Source organism: Oncorhynchus mykiss, chromosome 6 (assembly GCF_013265735.2).
Source record: "Oncorhynchus mykiss isolate Arlee chromosome 6, USDA_OmykA_1.1, whole genome shotgun sequence".
Classification (NCBI taxonomy): Eukaryota; Metazoa; Chordata; class Actinopteri; order Salmoniformes; family Salmonidae; genus Oncorhynchus; species Oncorhynchus mykiss.
This window is the reverse complement of record NC_048570.1, coordinates 20,877,875-20,890,316: the sequence shown is the minus strand read 5'-3', so window position 1 is coordinate 20,890,316 and position 12,442 is coordinate 20,877,875. Positions and strand designations below refer to the sequence as shown.

The window sequence follows — 12,442 nt, the reverse complement described above, 5'->3', positions numbered from 1 at the left end:
CTGATGTGGTAAAAATGGTTCTGCCCTTGAACAAGGCAGTTAACCCATTGTTCGTAGGCCGTCATTTTAAATAAGAATTTGTTCTTAACTGACTTGCCTGTTAAATTAAAAAATAAAAACTGGAAACTTCAAGCTGTAGGCCATTCAAGGGGTTCGTCTGATGTGATGTCACCGGCCTCCCCCTTGCTTGCCTACTTGTGCCATGTCATACCAAGACTAGCTATTGAATGTGCCTTCTGTTAAGTAAATCAGGTGATAAATGAGGTGAAAAGGAGACTGGAGTGCCACCTTAAATCTTGACTTTTTTTTTTTGCCTCTAAATCAGCAGAGAAGTTCTTTGACATGTTGAGGCATTGCTCCACTTAAACTCAATATACTGTCAATGGTTAAGGCTGATTTATATGGTCCTCTTGTTTTTCTTGACAGACAAGTCCAGTTTACTGGTATCCAGGAGTAACAAGGGCTCAGACGTGCCGCTCTCTCCCTCCCTACAGAAGCGCAACATCAACCAAATGGTGTTCCACAAGATCAGGAAAGAGGACCTGGAATATGTAAGCATTTCACGTTCAACACAGACACACAGTCTTATTTTCATTCATACAGCAACATTGTAGATGTCATCATCTCACTGTTTAGTACAGTTTTGGATAACCAGCATGCAGTGTCTGTTTCTTATCAATGAAAGATTCAGGAATGCATCCTTTTATTGTAGACAATATCTTGTTTGTGTGTTTTTTAGACTGAGAGTCAAGGCCAAGGGACATTCACAAAGATCTTCAAAGGGGTCCGCAAGGAGCTGGGAGACTACGGGGAGATGCACCAAACAGACGTCATCATGAAAGTCCTGGACAAGGCCCACAGGAACTACTCGGAGGTAAGAAACTAAGATTATATACACATAGAAGACAAACAGTTTCCTGAGTTGATTGGAAAAAAATTAAGTACTTAATCTTTCTACAAAGAAAGTAAGAGCAGGTGACTAATTGCCTGTGGTCATGTCTATTGGCATTATTGTCTTAAATCAGCCATTGTCTATGGTGGTCTGTAATGAATGATGACGGTGTTTATTAATGATGGTTATCTCTCTCCTTCTCTACAGTCTTTCTTTGAGGCAGCCAGCATGATGAGCCAGCTATCTCACAAGCACCTGGTGCTGAACTATGGCGTGTGTGTGTGCGGGGAGGAGAGTGAGTCAATCAATCTGTCCCAGTTGGGAAATGTATATAACAGATAAAGCAAGTGAATGAGTGTATCCCTCCATCCATAATACCTGCCTGCGTTTTAAGCTTAGGTTATTATCCTTTAATGTCCACTACCCTACTGTGACTGATGATCCTCTGACACGTTGTAATAATCTGTGTAACCTGAAGAAGAGACCACAGCAGAGTCAAGGTGGGCTATTCTTAGGGGGATTACAATACCGAGCTGTTTCATCAAAACCCTCTTACCTGACCATTCTTAATCTGCCAGCCTCTGTGCCCTATGAGTGTTCCTCTGCTGCTTTTAGATTGACCCATGTTGTCTCTGGTATGTAATGTAGTGCTGCATATGACTGGAGGGCCTGATTCGATGAAAGCTGATATAGCGATATTAATGCTTTATTGCAAAAAGGTTCGTTAATAGTGGCATTTGATAAATCCTTTGGGACAATGTCTTGTGTTTTAACCCCTGTAAAAATGCTGTTAACTCTTACAGATATCATGGTGCAGGAGTATGTGAAGTTTGGCTCCCTGGACACATACCTGAAGAAGAACAAAAACTCAGTCAACATCTTGTGGAAGCTTCAAGTGGCCAAGCAGCTTGCCTGGGCCATGCACTTCCTGGTAAGGCTGAACCCAACCTGTACTACAGACATGGCTGCTCATTGATAAAGGGACTCTATGGATAATTATACATTCTCAGCGTTACAAGCCACAGACTGCACCAGTCCATCAGTGCCTGCAGGAAGTTTGTGAATGTTTAGTTAGTTGGTGTGATGCACCTCTGCTCCTGACTGTCCCATCCCCTCTTGACTGTCCCGTCTCCTCCCCTCCTGACTGTCCCCTCCCCTCAATCCCGCAGGAGGAAAAGAACCTTGTTCATGGGAATGTCTGTGCCAAGAACGTCCTGCTGATCCGGGAAGAGGATCGGAAAACTGGGAATCCCCCCTTCATCAAGCTGAGTGACCCTGGTGTCAGCATCACTGTCCTGCCCAAAGATAGTGAGTTCTCCTCTCTCTTCCTCTGATACACCGGTGTTACCACTAGGCTGCCAGAAGGGGGCAACGTTTATCCATCAAAACTCAGTTGTGTGCAGGAAGTTACCCCAGCTTTGACCTGAGCCACACCTCTAAAGATCCTTGAATACCTCCGTTTTTACGACCTTTCACATCTTAAAATATTACAACCTAGATATTATATTCAAATCATATTGTACTATTTCAGAGTTATGATTATTGAACACTAAATGCTGTGTGAATTGATTGTCAATGAATTATTAATTACATATTATGGTCTGGCCCAGTTTTGGTTGAGCGAATCCCCTGGGTGCCTCCTGAATGTATTGAGGATTCTACCAACCTGAGCCTTGCAGCAGACAAGTGGAGCTTTGGCACAACGCTGTGGGAGATCTGCAGTGGAGGGGAGAAACCACTGGCGACACTGGACAACTCTAAGGTGAGGATCACATCGGCTATACCAGTAGGTTATGTTTTAGAAATATGTAGCAGTATGTTTACACTAATGCAACTTGATATGCAGTCCTACTACAAACAAACATACCTCTAATGATTCTTTGGTTCAGAAAAACCTATTTTACGAGGACCGCCACCAGCTGCCTGCTCCTAAGTGGACTGAGCTTGCTAACCTGATCACCAGCTGCATGGACTACGAGCCCACGTTCAGACCCTCTTTCAGGGTCATCATCAGGGACCTCAACAGCCTGTTCACTCCTGGTCAGTGCATTGCTACAGTCATTGCAGATTTAAACTGGGTCATACTGATGGGTCCTAAGGTCTCTACATTATGTTGATTGTCTCAAGGAGGTCATGATTATTATAATTGTCACACATCATGTTGTTATAGGAAGAGGAAATTGTGGGTGTAATGGTGGCCATATTACCAGCCTATATTATATCTAGGTTGTTACCGGTGTTTGTGTTTTAGGTGGACCAAGTGCTGCTAGGGGCTTAAAAGAGATGGGGAGAATCCAAGCAGACATGGAAAAAATACAAGTCTCTGCAAAAAATACTGTCATTCTTGAACATGTCTGTGTGATTTGATATTGTGCTGTTTTTGCCCACAGAATATGAGCTGATTGTGGAGAGTGACCTCCTGCCAAACAGAACAGCAGCGTCACCATGGGTCACTGGGGCTTTTGAGAACCAGGAGCCAGTCCAGTTTGAGGAGAGACACCTCATCTTCCTACAGCAGTTAGGCAAGGTAAGGAACCACAGTATCACAGCCAATGATGGCCACAAGCTAAGGAATCACACTCATTGTCATGAACAATGATGACCACAGATGATCATTCATGGTCTTTGAACACCACACAGTGTTCTCGTTTGTGGATGTGTCTGATTCCGTCTCAAAGCGCTTCATTAAGTAATCAGCTGAATTTAATGTAATCTCTTCCGTCCTACTTAATCATGTTGGTTTCTTCCATCAGGGTAACTTTGGCAGTGTGGAGATGTGCCGATACGACCCACTCCAGGACAACACTGGGGAGGTTGTGGCTGTGAAGAAGCTTCAGCACAGCACGGCAGAGCACATGCGGGACTTTGAGCGGGAGATCGAGATACTAAAGTCTCTTCAGCATGAGAATATCGTCAAATATAAAGGAGTGTCTTACAGCGCAGGTACCGTGTGACGTGTGGGATTGGCTTGATTCCTCGCATCCTTTCCTCCTTTCGAAAAAGGTCCAATTGAAATTACTCTCCACTACTGCATCATCAGGCAAATTACGTTTACAGATGTAAAGTGGTAAAGTGTGTAAAGTGGTAAGGTACATCTATGTATAGATCTATACATGGATAAGTAGCATACCATTTTACATGTGCATGATTTTCTCCTCCGAGAAAACAACAGGTGATTCAAAGGGGGTGTGGCGGATTTCAAAACAATTCTGCAATAGGATACACCTGAGTATCTTTGGCCGGAGGAGGCAATCGAGGAGAGGAGCAAACTCCTCAGTTCACTTTACAAGTCACTGTCCTACATATGGCAACAACTTATGTCTCTGTGTCCAGTATGAAGGAAGTTAGAGGTACAGTAGTTGTGCGAGCCAATGCTAACTAGCATTAACGCAATGACTGGAGGTCTATGGGTATTTATACTGAACAAAACTATTAACCCAACATGCAACAATTTCAATGATATTACTGAGTAAATCAATCAATTGAAATAAATAAATTAGGCCCTAATCTATGGAATTCACATGACTGGGCAGGGGCGCAGCCATAGGTAGGCCTGGGAGGGCATAGGCCCACCCACTGGGGAGCCAGCCCCAGTCATTCAGAATCATTTTTTTCCCACAAAAGGGCTTTATTACAGACAGAAATACTCAGTTTAATCAGCTGTCCTGGTGGCTGTTCTCAGACGATCCCGCAGGTGGAGAGGCCGGGTGTGGAGGTCCTGGGCTGGCGTGGTTAACGTGGTCTGCGGTTGTGAGGCCGGTTGGACGTAATGCCACATTCTCTAAAACGAAGTTGGAGGTAGCTTATGGTAGAGAAATGAACATTCAATTATCTGGCAATAGCTCTGGTGGACATTCCTGCAATCAGCATGCTAATTTCACACTCCCTCAAAACTTGAGACATCTGTGTCATTAGGTTGTGTGACAAAACTGCACATTTTAGAGTGGCCTTTTATTGTCCCCAGCACAAGGTGCACCGGTGTAATGATCATACTGTTTAATCAGCTTCTTGATATGCCACACCTGTCAGGTGGATGGATTATCTTGTCATAGGAGAAATTCCCACTAACAGGGATGTAAACAAATTTGTGCACAACATTTGAGCGAAAGAAGCTTATTGTGCATATGGAACATTTCGGGTCATGAAACACGGGACCAACACTTTACATGTTGCTTTAATATTTTTGTTCAATGTACTAGCATGCTAGCAGATACCCATAAACTTCCAGCCATTGCGCTAACGCTTCATTGCCTAAACCCTGAAGTATACCTTTTAAGGCTCAAGTTTAAAGTTTTAATGTCACATGCACAAGTACAATGAAATGTCTTTCTTGCAAACTCAAAACCCAACCATGCAATAATCAATAACAATGTAATACTAGAAAAAAACACATGAGAAATAAGATGAAATATGAAGAACACAATAAGTAAGTAAACATACTATGTACATGGTCAGTTTCAATACCATATTTACAATGTGCAGGGATACTGGAGTGATGGAGGTAGATGTGTGTAGGAGTAAGGGGACTAGGCAACAGGATAAAATAAACAGAGTAGCAGCAGCTTGCATGTGAGTAGGTGTGTAGAGTGTATAAATGTATGTTCATATTTTGTGTGAGTGAGAAAATGATGGCGTGAGTGTGTAGGGCCCTGTAAGTGTGCGTCAAGACACTGAAATATAAGGTCAATAAGATGCAAGGTAAACTCGGTCCGTGTAGCTTTTTATCAGTCGTATTGCTTGGGGCTATAAGATGTTCAAGAGCCTGTTGGTGTCAGACTTGATGCACCAGTACCTCTTGCGATGCGGCAGCAGAGAAAATTGTCTATGACTTGGGTGGTTGGGGTCTTAGACGATTTTCCAGGCCGCCTTTTCACACCGCCTGATATAGAGGCCCTGGATGGCAGGGAGCTCGGCCCCAGTGATGTACTGGGCTGTCCGCATAACCCTCTGTAGCAATACCCTCTGTAGCAATACCCTCTGTAGCATAACCCTCTGTAGCATAACCCTCTGTAGCATAACCCTCTGTAGCATAACCCTCTGTAGCATAACCCTCTGGCACCACGCTGCCAGTCACTGACCTCCTCCCTGTAGGCTGACTCATTGTTGCCTGTGATCAGGCCTACCACCGTTGTGTCATCAGCGAACTTGATAATGGTGTTAGTCGTGCATGGCCACACAGTCGTGGGCGAAGTCGAAGATCCAGTAACCTGTTAGTCCAGGATCCGATCATTAGTAACCCGTTTGCTTCTGAAAAGATAAGTCTAGAATACACTTTTTTGGTGTTTTTTTTGTGTGTTTAAAAAAAAATGTACCCCCTTTTTCTCCCCAATTTCGTGGTATCCAATTGTTAGTAGCTACTATCTTGTCTCATCACTACAACTCCCGTACGGGCTCGGGAGAGACGAAGGTTGAAAGTCATGCGTCCTCCGATACACAACCCAACCAAGCCGCACTGCTTCTTAACACAGCGCGCATCCAACCCGGAAGCCAGCCACACCAATGTGTCGGAGGAAACACCGTGCACCTGGCAACCTTGGTTAGCGCGCACTGCGCCCGGCCCGCCACAGGAGTCGCTGGTGCACAGAAGGTGAATAGTAGTTGCCTTGTAACTCCAACAGATCCTTTTAATTCAGTCAGAAGACAAGACAAGTTCAGCAAGTTATTCGTAGAATCCTAAGTCAGTGCAGAGGTGAATGTTTCTCTATTTGTTTGTTGTCTGCAGGTCGGAGAAACCTGCGACTGATCATGGAATACCTGCCCTATGGGAGTCTGAGAGATTACCTCATCAAGAACAAGCAGAGAATAGACCACATGAAACTGGTGCATTATACCGCTCAGATATGCAAGGTACTGATAGTGACCAGATATGAAAGTAACTTTTAACCTTTTGATTATAATGGTTTTATTCTTCCATATCCAGATATCTACCTCAACTGATGCCTGATGTTTACCATATGGTGATAGTTCATAACATTCTAATACAGACTGCAACCTAGTGGGAAGTAAAGGTAAAGCATGTATGAGGTCTGAACGTTTTTGTCTTTGTTCTTTTGTGTGCGCAGGGTATGGAGTACCTGGCAACCAAGCGCTACATCCACAGAGATCTGGCAACCCGGAACATCCTGGTAGAGAGTGAGCTGAGGGTGAAGATAGGGGACTTTGGCCTGAGCAAGGTCCTGCCCCAGGACAAGGAGTACTATATGGTCAAGGAGCCTGGAGAGAGCCCCATCTTCTGGTTAGACACATTTAGCAGCCCCTCCAGGATTCTGCTATCTTTTTTAGCAAAATTAACAATTCCTTGCTTATTATCATCATTGAAATCATTGCATATTGTGAAAATCATTTTTAAAATCGCTGCAAATTCTGGAGGGACAGTTTTATTGGGTCACTGGCAGAAAAGTTTATATTTTTGTAGTGACCAATGATATTTCTTGAAGTCAACCAACATAATCGTTTAAAGTAGGACTAGGCTGTTTACATATAATTACTACATACCGGTATTGAGGCATTTCCACCGCCATTTCTCACACATTTTTACAGACACAAAAGGATCGCAACATGTCGAATGAAGAAATTAATCTGCCAGAATTTATAAAATTGTACTGAAACTTCCTGTTTCTAACAAAGCTGTCGTGATGATTATTTATACAGTTTGCCTTTACTCGCATAAAAACTGTGGATGGAAACATGGTTACAGAGAAAAATAAGGGAAAAGTGACTTTTTGATGATAAAGACAAAACAAACAAGCCACAGTGTGGAAATGATAGCAAAAATTGGTAAATGCTGAAAATTATTTTGGGTTGAAGTTGACTAAACAGTTTAAAACACGTGTCAAAACTCATTGCATGGAGGGCCGAGTGTCTGCAGGTTTTCACTCCTCCCGTGTACGCGATTAGATTAATTGGGGTCACTGATTAGTTAGGAACTCCCCTCACCTGGTTGTTAATCTTAATTGGATACAAATTGAAAGGTGAAACCAAATACCAGCAGACACTTGGCCATGGAATGAGTTAGAACTTTCATTATTCAAAAACATAAACAACTGTCAAATGCCATCATTCTGTAAAAAAAATTGGATAATATTGTGATATGATACTGTATTTTGAACATATCGTCCAGCCCTAGTTTAGAGTTCTATGAACTGTGCAATCTTGATCCTGACTTTATTGTTAGTTCCTGTGTTAGATTTGTGCTTTAGCTGTTCGTTTTCACCCATTTCCTTGGCTTCCTATGTGGTGTAACTGTAATTCCTAGTCATCCTTTTTTTGAGAGAAGAATGAGAGAGATTTGGGACACTTTTTTGTGTTGTTGTGCAGGTATGCCCCAGAGTCTCTGACGGAAAGCAAGTTCTCTGTGGCTTCTGACATCTGGAGCTTTGGCGTAGTGCTCTATGAACTGTTCACCCACAGCGACAAGAACTGCAGCCCTCCTGCAGTGAGTTCATCCCTCTCTCTCCCTTCTCTGATTTTTTTTTTCTTCAAATACAGCTAATATGTTGTCTCATTAAATACTTGATACTTGTACAGTGGGGCAAAAAGTATTTAGTCAGTCACCAATTGTGCAAGTTCTCCCACTTAAAAAGATGAGAGGCCTGTAATTTTCATCATAGGTACACTTCAACTATGACAGACAAAATGAGAAGAAAAAAAATCCAGAAAATCACATTGTAGGATTTTTAATGAATTTATTTGCAAATTATGGTGGAAAATAAGTATTTGGTCACCTACAAACAAGCAAGATTTCTGGCTCTCACAGACCTGTAACTTCTTCTTTAAGAGGCTCCTCTGTCCTCCACTCGTTACCTGTATTAATGGCACCTGTTTGAACTTGTTATCAGTATAAAAGACACCACAACCTCAAACAGTCACACTCCAAACTCCACTATGGCCAAGACCAAAGAGCTGTCAAAGGACACCAGAAACAAAATTGTAGACCTGCACCAGGCTGGGAAGACTGAATCTGCAATAGGTAAGCAGCTTGGTTTGAAGAAATCAACTGTGGGAGCAATTATTAGGAAATGGAAGACATACAAGACCACTGACAATCTCCCTCGAACTGGGGCTCCACGCAAGATCTCACCCCGTGGGGTCAAAATGATCACAAGAACGGTGAGCAAAAATCCCAGAACCACACGGGGGGACCTATTGAATGACCTGCAGAAATCTGGGACCAAAGTAACAAAGTCTACCATCAGTAACACACTACGCCGCCAGGGACTCAAATCTTGCAGTGCCAGACGTGTCCCCCTGCTTAAGCCAGTACATGTCCAGGCCCGTCTGAAGTTTGCTAGAGAGCATTTGGATGATCCAGAAGAAGATTGGGAGAATGTCATATGGTCAGATGAAACCAAAACAATACCTACTGTGAAGCATGGGGGTGGAAACATCATGCTTTGGGGCTGTTTTTCTGCAAAAGGACCAGGACGACTGATCCGTTTAAAGGAAAGAATGAATGGGGCCATGTATCGTGAGATTTTGAGTGAAAACCTCCTTCCATCAGCAAGGGCATTGAAGATGAAACGTGGCTGGGTCATTCAGCATGGCAATGATCCCAAACACACCGCCCGGGCAACGAAGGAGTGGCTTCGTAAGAAGCATTTCAAGGTCCTGGAGTGGCCTAGCCAGTCTCCAGATTTCAACCCCATAGAAAATCTTTGGAGGGAGTTGAAAGTCCGTGTTGCCCAGCAACAGCCCCAAAACATCACTGCTTTAGAGGAGCTCTGCATGGAGGAATGGGCCAAAATACCAGCAACAGTGTGTGAAAACCTTGTGAAGACTTTGTGAAGACGTTTGACCTCTGTCATTACCAACAAAGGGTATATAACAAAGTATTGAGAAAGTTTTGTTATTGACCAAATACTTATTTTCCACCATAATTTGCAAATAAATTCATTAAAAATCCTACATTGTGATTTTCTGGATTTTTTTTCTCATTTTGTCTGTCAGAGTTGAAGTGTACCTATGATGAAAATTACAGGCCTCTCTCATCTTTTTAAGTGGGAGAACTTGCACAATTGGTGGCTGACTAAAGGCCCCATGGTGTCAAGGGGAACATCAGGGTAATTTTAATAGGCTACGTTAAGATCACATAGCCTGTTAAAACAAACTATGGGGGCCTCCCGGGTGGCGCAGTGGTCTAGGGCACTGCATCGCAGCGCTAGCTGTGCCACCAGAGACTCTGGGTTCGCGCACAGGCTCTGTCGCAGCTGCCCGCGACCGGGAGGTCTATGGGGCGACGCTCAATTGGCCTTGCGTCGTCCGGGTTAGGGACGAATACAGCTAAGCACGGGCAAAATCCTAGAGGAAAACCTGGTTCAGTCTAATTAATTCCAACACATTTTGGAGAAAATTGCACCTTTCAGCAGGACAGTAACCTAAAGCACAAGTCCAAATCTACACTGGTTGCTTGCCGAGACGACATTGAATGTTCCTGAGTGGCCTAGCTACAGTTTTGACTGAAATCGGCTTGAAAATATAGTATTGTCTCAGGGGGGTGTATACTTATCTAATCAAGATTTTATGTGTTTTATTTTTCTTATGTTTCATAAATATTAGCTTTTTTTGGGCATTAGAGTATTTTGTGTAGATTTTGTGTAAAATAAAACACTTACAAATATAATGAAATCCATCTTAATCCTAATTTGTAACACCACCAAATAAGAAAAAATTGAAGGAGTGTGAGTACTTTCTGAAGGCACTGTATGTTAAGACACATTGTCCCAGACTCTACTTGAGTCTATTTGTATACACATGAGCCTGCACATAAAGGAAAGTATACTGTATGTGTGCAATAGAGACAAAAAAAAAACTGCTAACATCCCTGCGTTACACTGACCTAGTTTACATATACTTGTTTGATCATTTGTAGTTCACACCTGACCAACCATCCTTTCTCCACATCCTCAGATGTTCATGGGCATGATGGGTAATGACAAGAAGGGCCAGCTGATTGTTTATCATCTCATTGAGCTCCTCAAGTCGGGCAGCAGGCTGCCTCAACCTGTGGGCTGTCCCATGGAGGTAAGGGCTGGGTTGTAGTCATTATGTCCGTTTTGTCTTGCATTGTTCAGTCTATATAGTGCGTTTGCCTTCCTTAATGAGGCAGTGTCATATGTGTAAAAGAGGGGTTGCGGTTTCCACAGTTAACTTAGTACCTTAACTGAGCAATGTGAGTGAATGGTAACATGTTTATGTGACAATCAGATTTCAATGAATATATACCATAGGAAGGCTACCAGTTGTGACCATCCCAAATAAACATGTCTTTGGTTCTCTCTCTCGTTCTCTCAGATGCATGAGATAATGCAGGAATGCTGGGATAAAGACCCATGTTTGCGGCCCTCCTTCAAGGAGCTGGCCCTGCGTGTCGACCTGTTCCGTGACAGCAAGGATACGTAGACAAACACCCTAAGTGCCCCTCTTCTAAGAGACTGTTTTTCTGCATTCACTTGGTTGCCGTGTGTGTGTGTGTGTGTGTGTGCGTGTGCGTGTGTGTGTGTGACCGCCCCCCCTGTCCTTTTGCAGTGTGGCAATAGATTGGACTGAGAACAAGATCTTCTACCAGGACACTATAGAGACACTTGTATCAAACAAGGTCTCATTTCTCTTGAGTGTGTTTTTTCTTTTCTTCTCCAGCCCTTTGTTTTCTAAGCTAGCAGGGCTAGCCTTCACCTTTCTGTCCCCCCATCTGAAAAATGAAAGTATGCTGGACTGATGGAACGGAATGTTTCTTCTATTTGTGTCGTTTTCTGGATGTATATACATATATTTGTGTACATATGTCAAGAGGATTTTATAATTTTATAAAATGAAAAGAATACACTGCAGTCTGTATTTGAAATGTTAGACAAGAAGTCAGTGTAAATGAAGTACATTTAGAGATTTAAAAATCCATTGATTTAAAATTCCATTGTGAAGCAGGTGTTGTAAGATTAAAATATATATCCATGCTATATGAAAAAGGGTTGTAGAATGTTTTTCAAAAACCCGTTAGTGGGGTCAGTAATTTCTTCTGCTGGCCTTACAGTCAATAATACTATGTTCAAGGTCTGTACAGATTATAGGACTCTTCTGATACTTTGTACACAGTCAGAACTCTGCTTGAGGATAGTTCAACAGTAGTTGAGAGTGTGTGACACTCATTCCTTCCATATCCCATGTCCATTCTAAAAATATCCCTTCAACCGAACAGGCTACTCATCATATCACTCCTCAAATCACAAGATCTCTTTCATTTGTATAGGGTCACACTATCAGTATAATCTTAGTGTGACATGAGCTCTTCAATTTCACTAGTTGGGTTTGTCAGCTAACATTGAACTCTATCAAGACATTATGGTGCATAGTCCTACACAATCCCTTTCATATACTTGACACCACTTGCCTTTAAGTTCCTAGAGATACTTTATTTTTCCTAGAGCTACTTTATTATTGCAACATCTCATGCATTTTCTCCCCACGTCATTACAAAATGGGAGTGTTACAAACTAGTGTATCAAATCCAGGGGTCACAACTGGTCAGTGAATAAACCCAGGTACAAGTTTACTGAC

The 12,442-nt window shown here is 42.7% G+C and overlaps 1 protein-coding gene across 2 annotated transcripts in view; it reads left to right on the top strand.

Annotated features, from left to right (window-relative positions):
• Positions 1-11,853, top strand: part of jak2b (Janus kinase 2b) — a 43,865-nt gene extending 32,012 nt beyond the window's left edge. Inside the window, exons 11-24 of one of the 2 annotated variants that reach the window (XM_021605570.2) lie at positions 427-551; positions 740-874; positions 1,100-1,187; positions 1,696-1,823; positions 2,062-2,200; positions 2,503-2,654; positions 2,782-2,932; positions 3,283-3,419; positions 3,646-3,835; positions 6,615-6,739; positions 6,955-7,127; positions 8,210-8,327; positions 10,799-10,912; positions 11,183-11,853. In XM_021605570.2, the coding sequence (XP_021461245.1) occupies positions 427-551; positions 740-874; positions 1,100-1,187; positions 1,696-1,823; positions 2,062-2,200; positions 2,503-2,654; positions 2,782-2,932; positions 3,283-3,419; positions 3,646-3,835; positions 6,615-6,739; positions 6,955-7,127; positions 8,210-8,327; positions 10,799-10,912; positions 11,183-11,290 (1,883 nt within the window). In that variant the 3' untranslated portion in view covers positions 11,291-11,853. The remainder of the gene's footprint in view (positions 1-426; positions 552-739; positions 875-1,099; positions 1,188-1,695; positions 1,824-2,061; positions 2,201-2,502; positions 2,655-2,781; positions 2,933-3,282; positions 3,420-3,645; positions 3,836-6,614; positions 6,740-6,954; positions 7,128-8,209; positions 8,328-10,798; positions 10,913-11,182) is intronic. The other variant, XM_021605568.2, reaches the window with a different exon arrangement.
• The last annotated feature ends 589 nt before the right edge of the window (positions 11,854-12,442 follow it).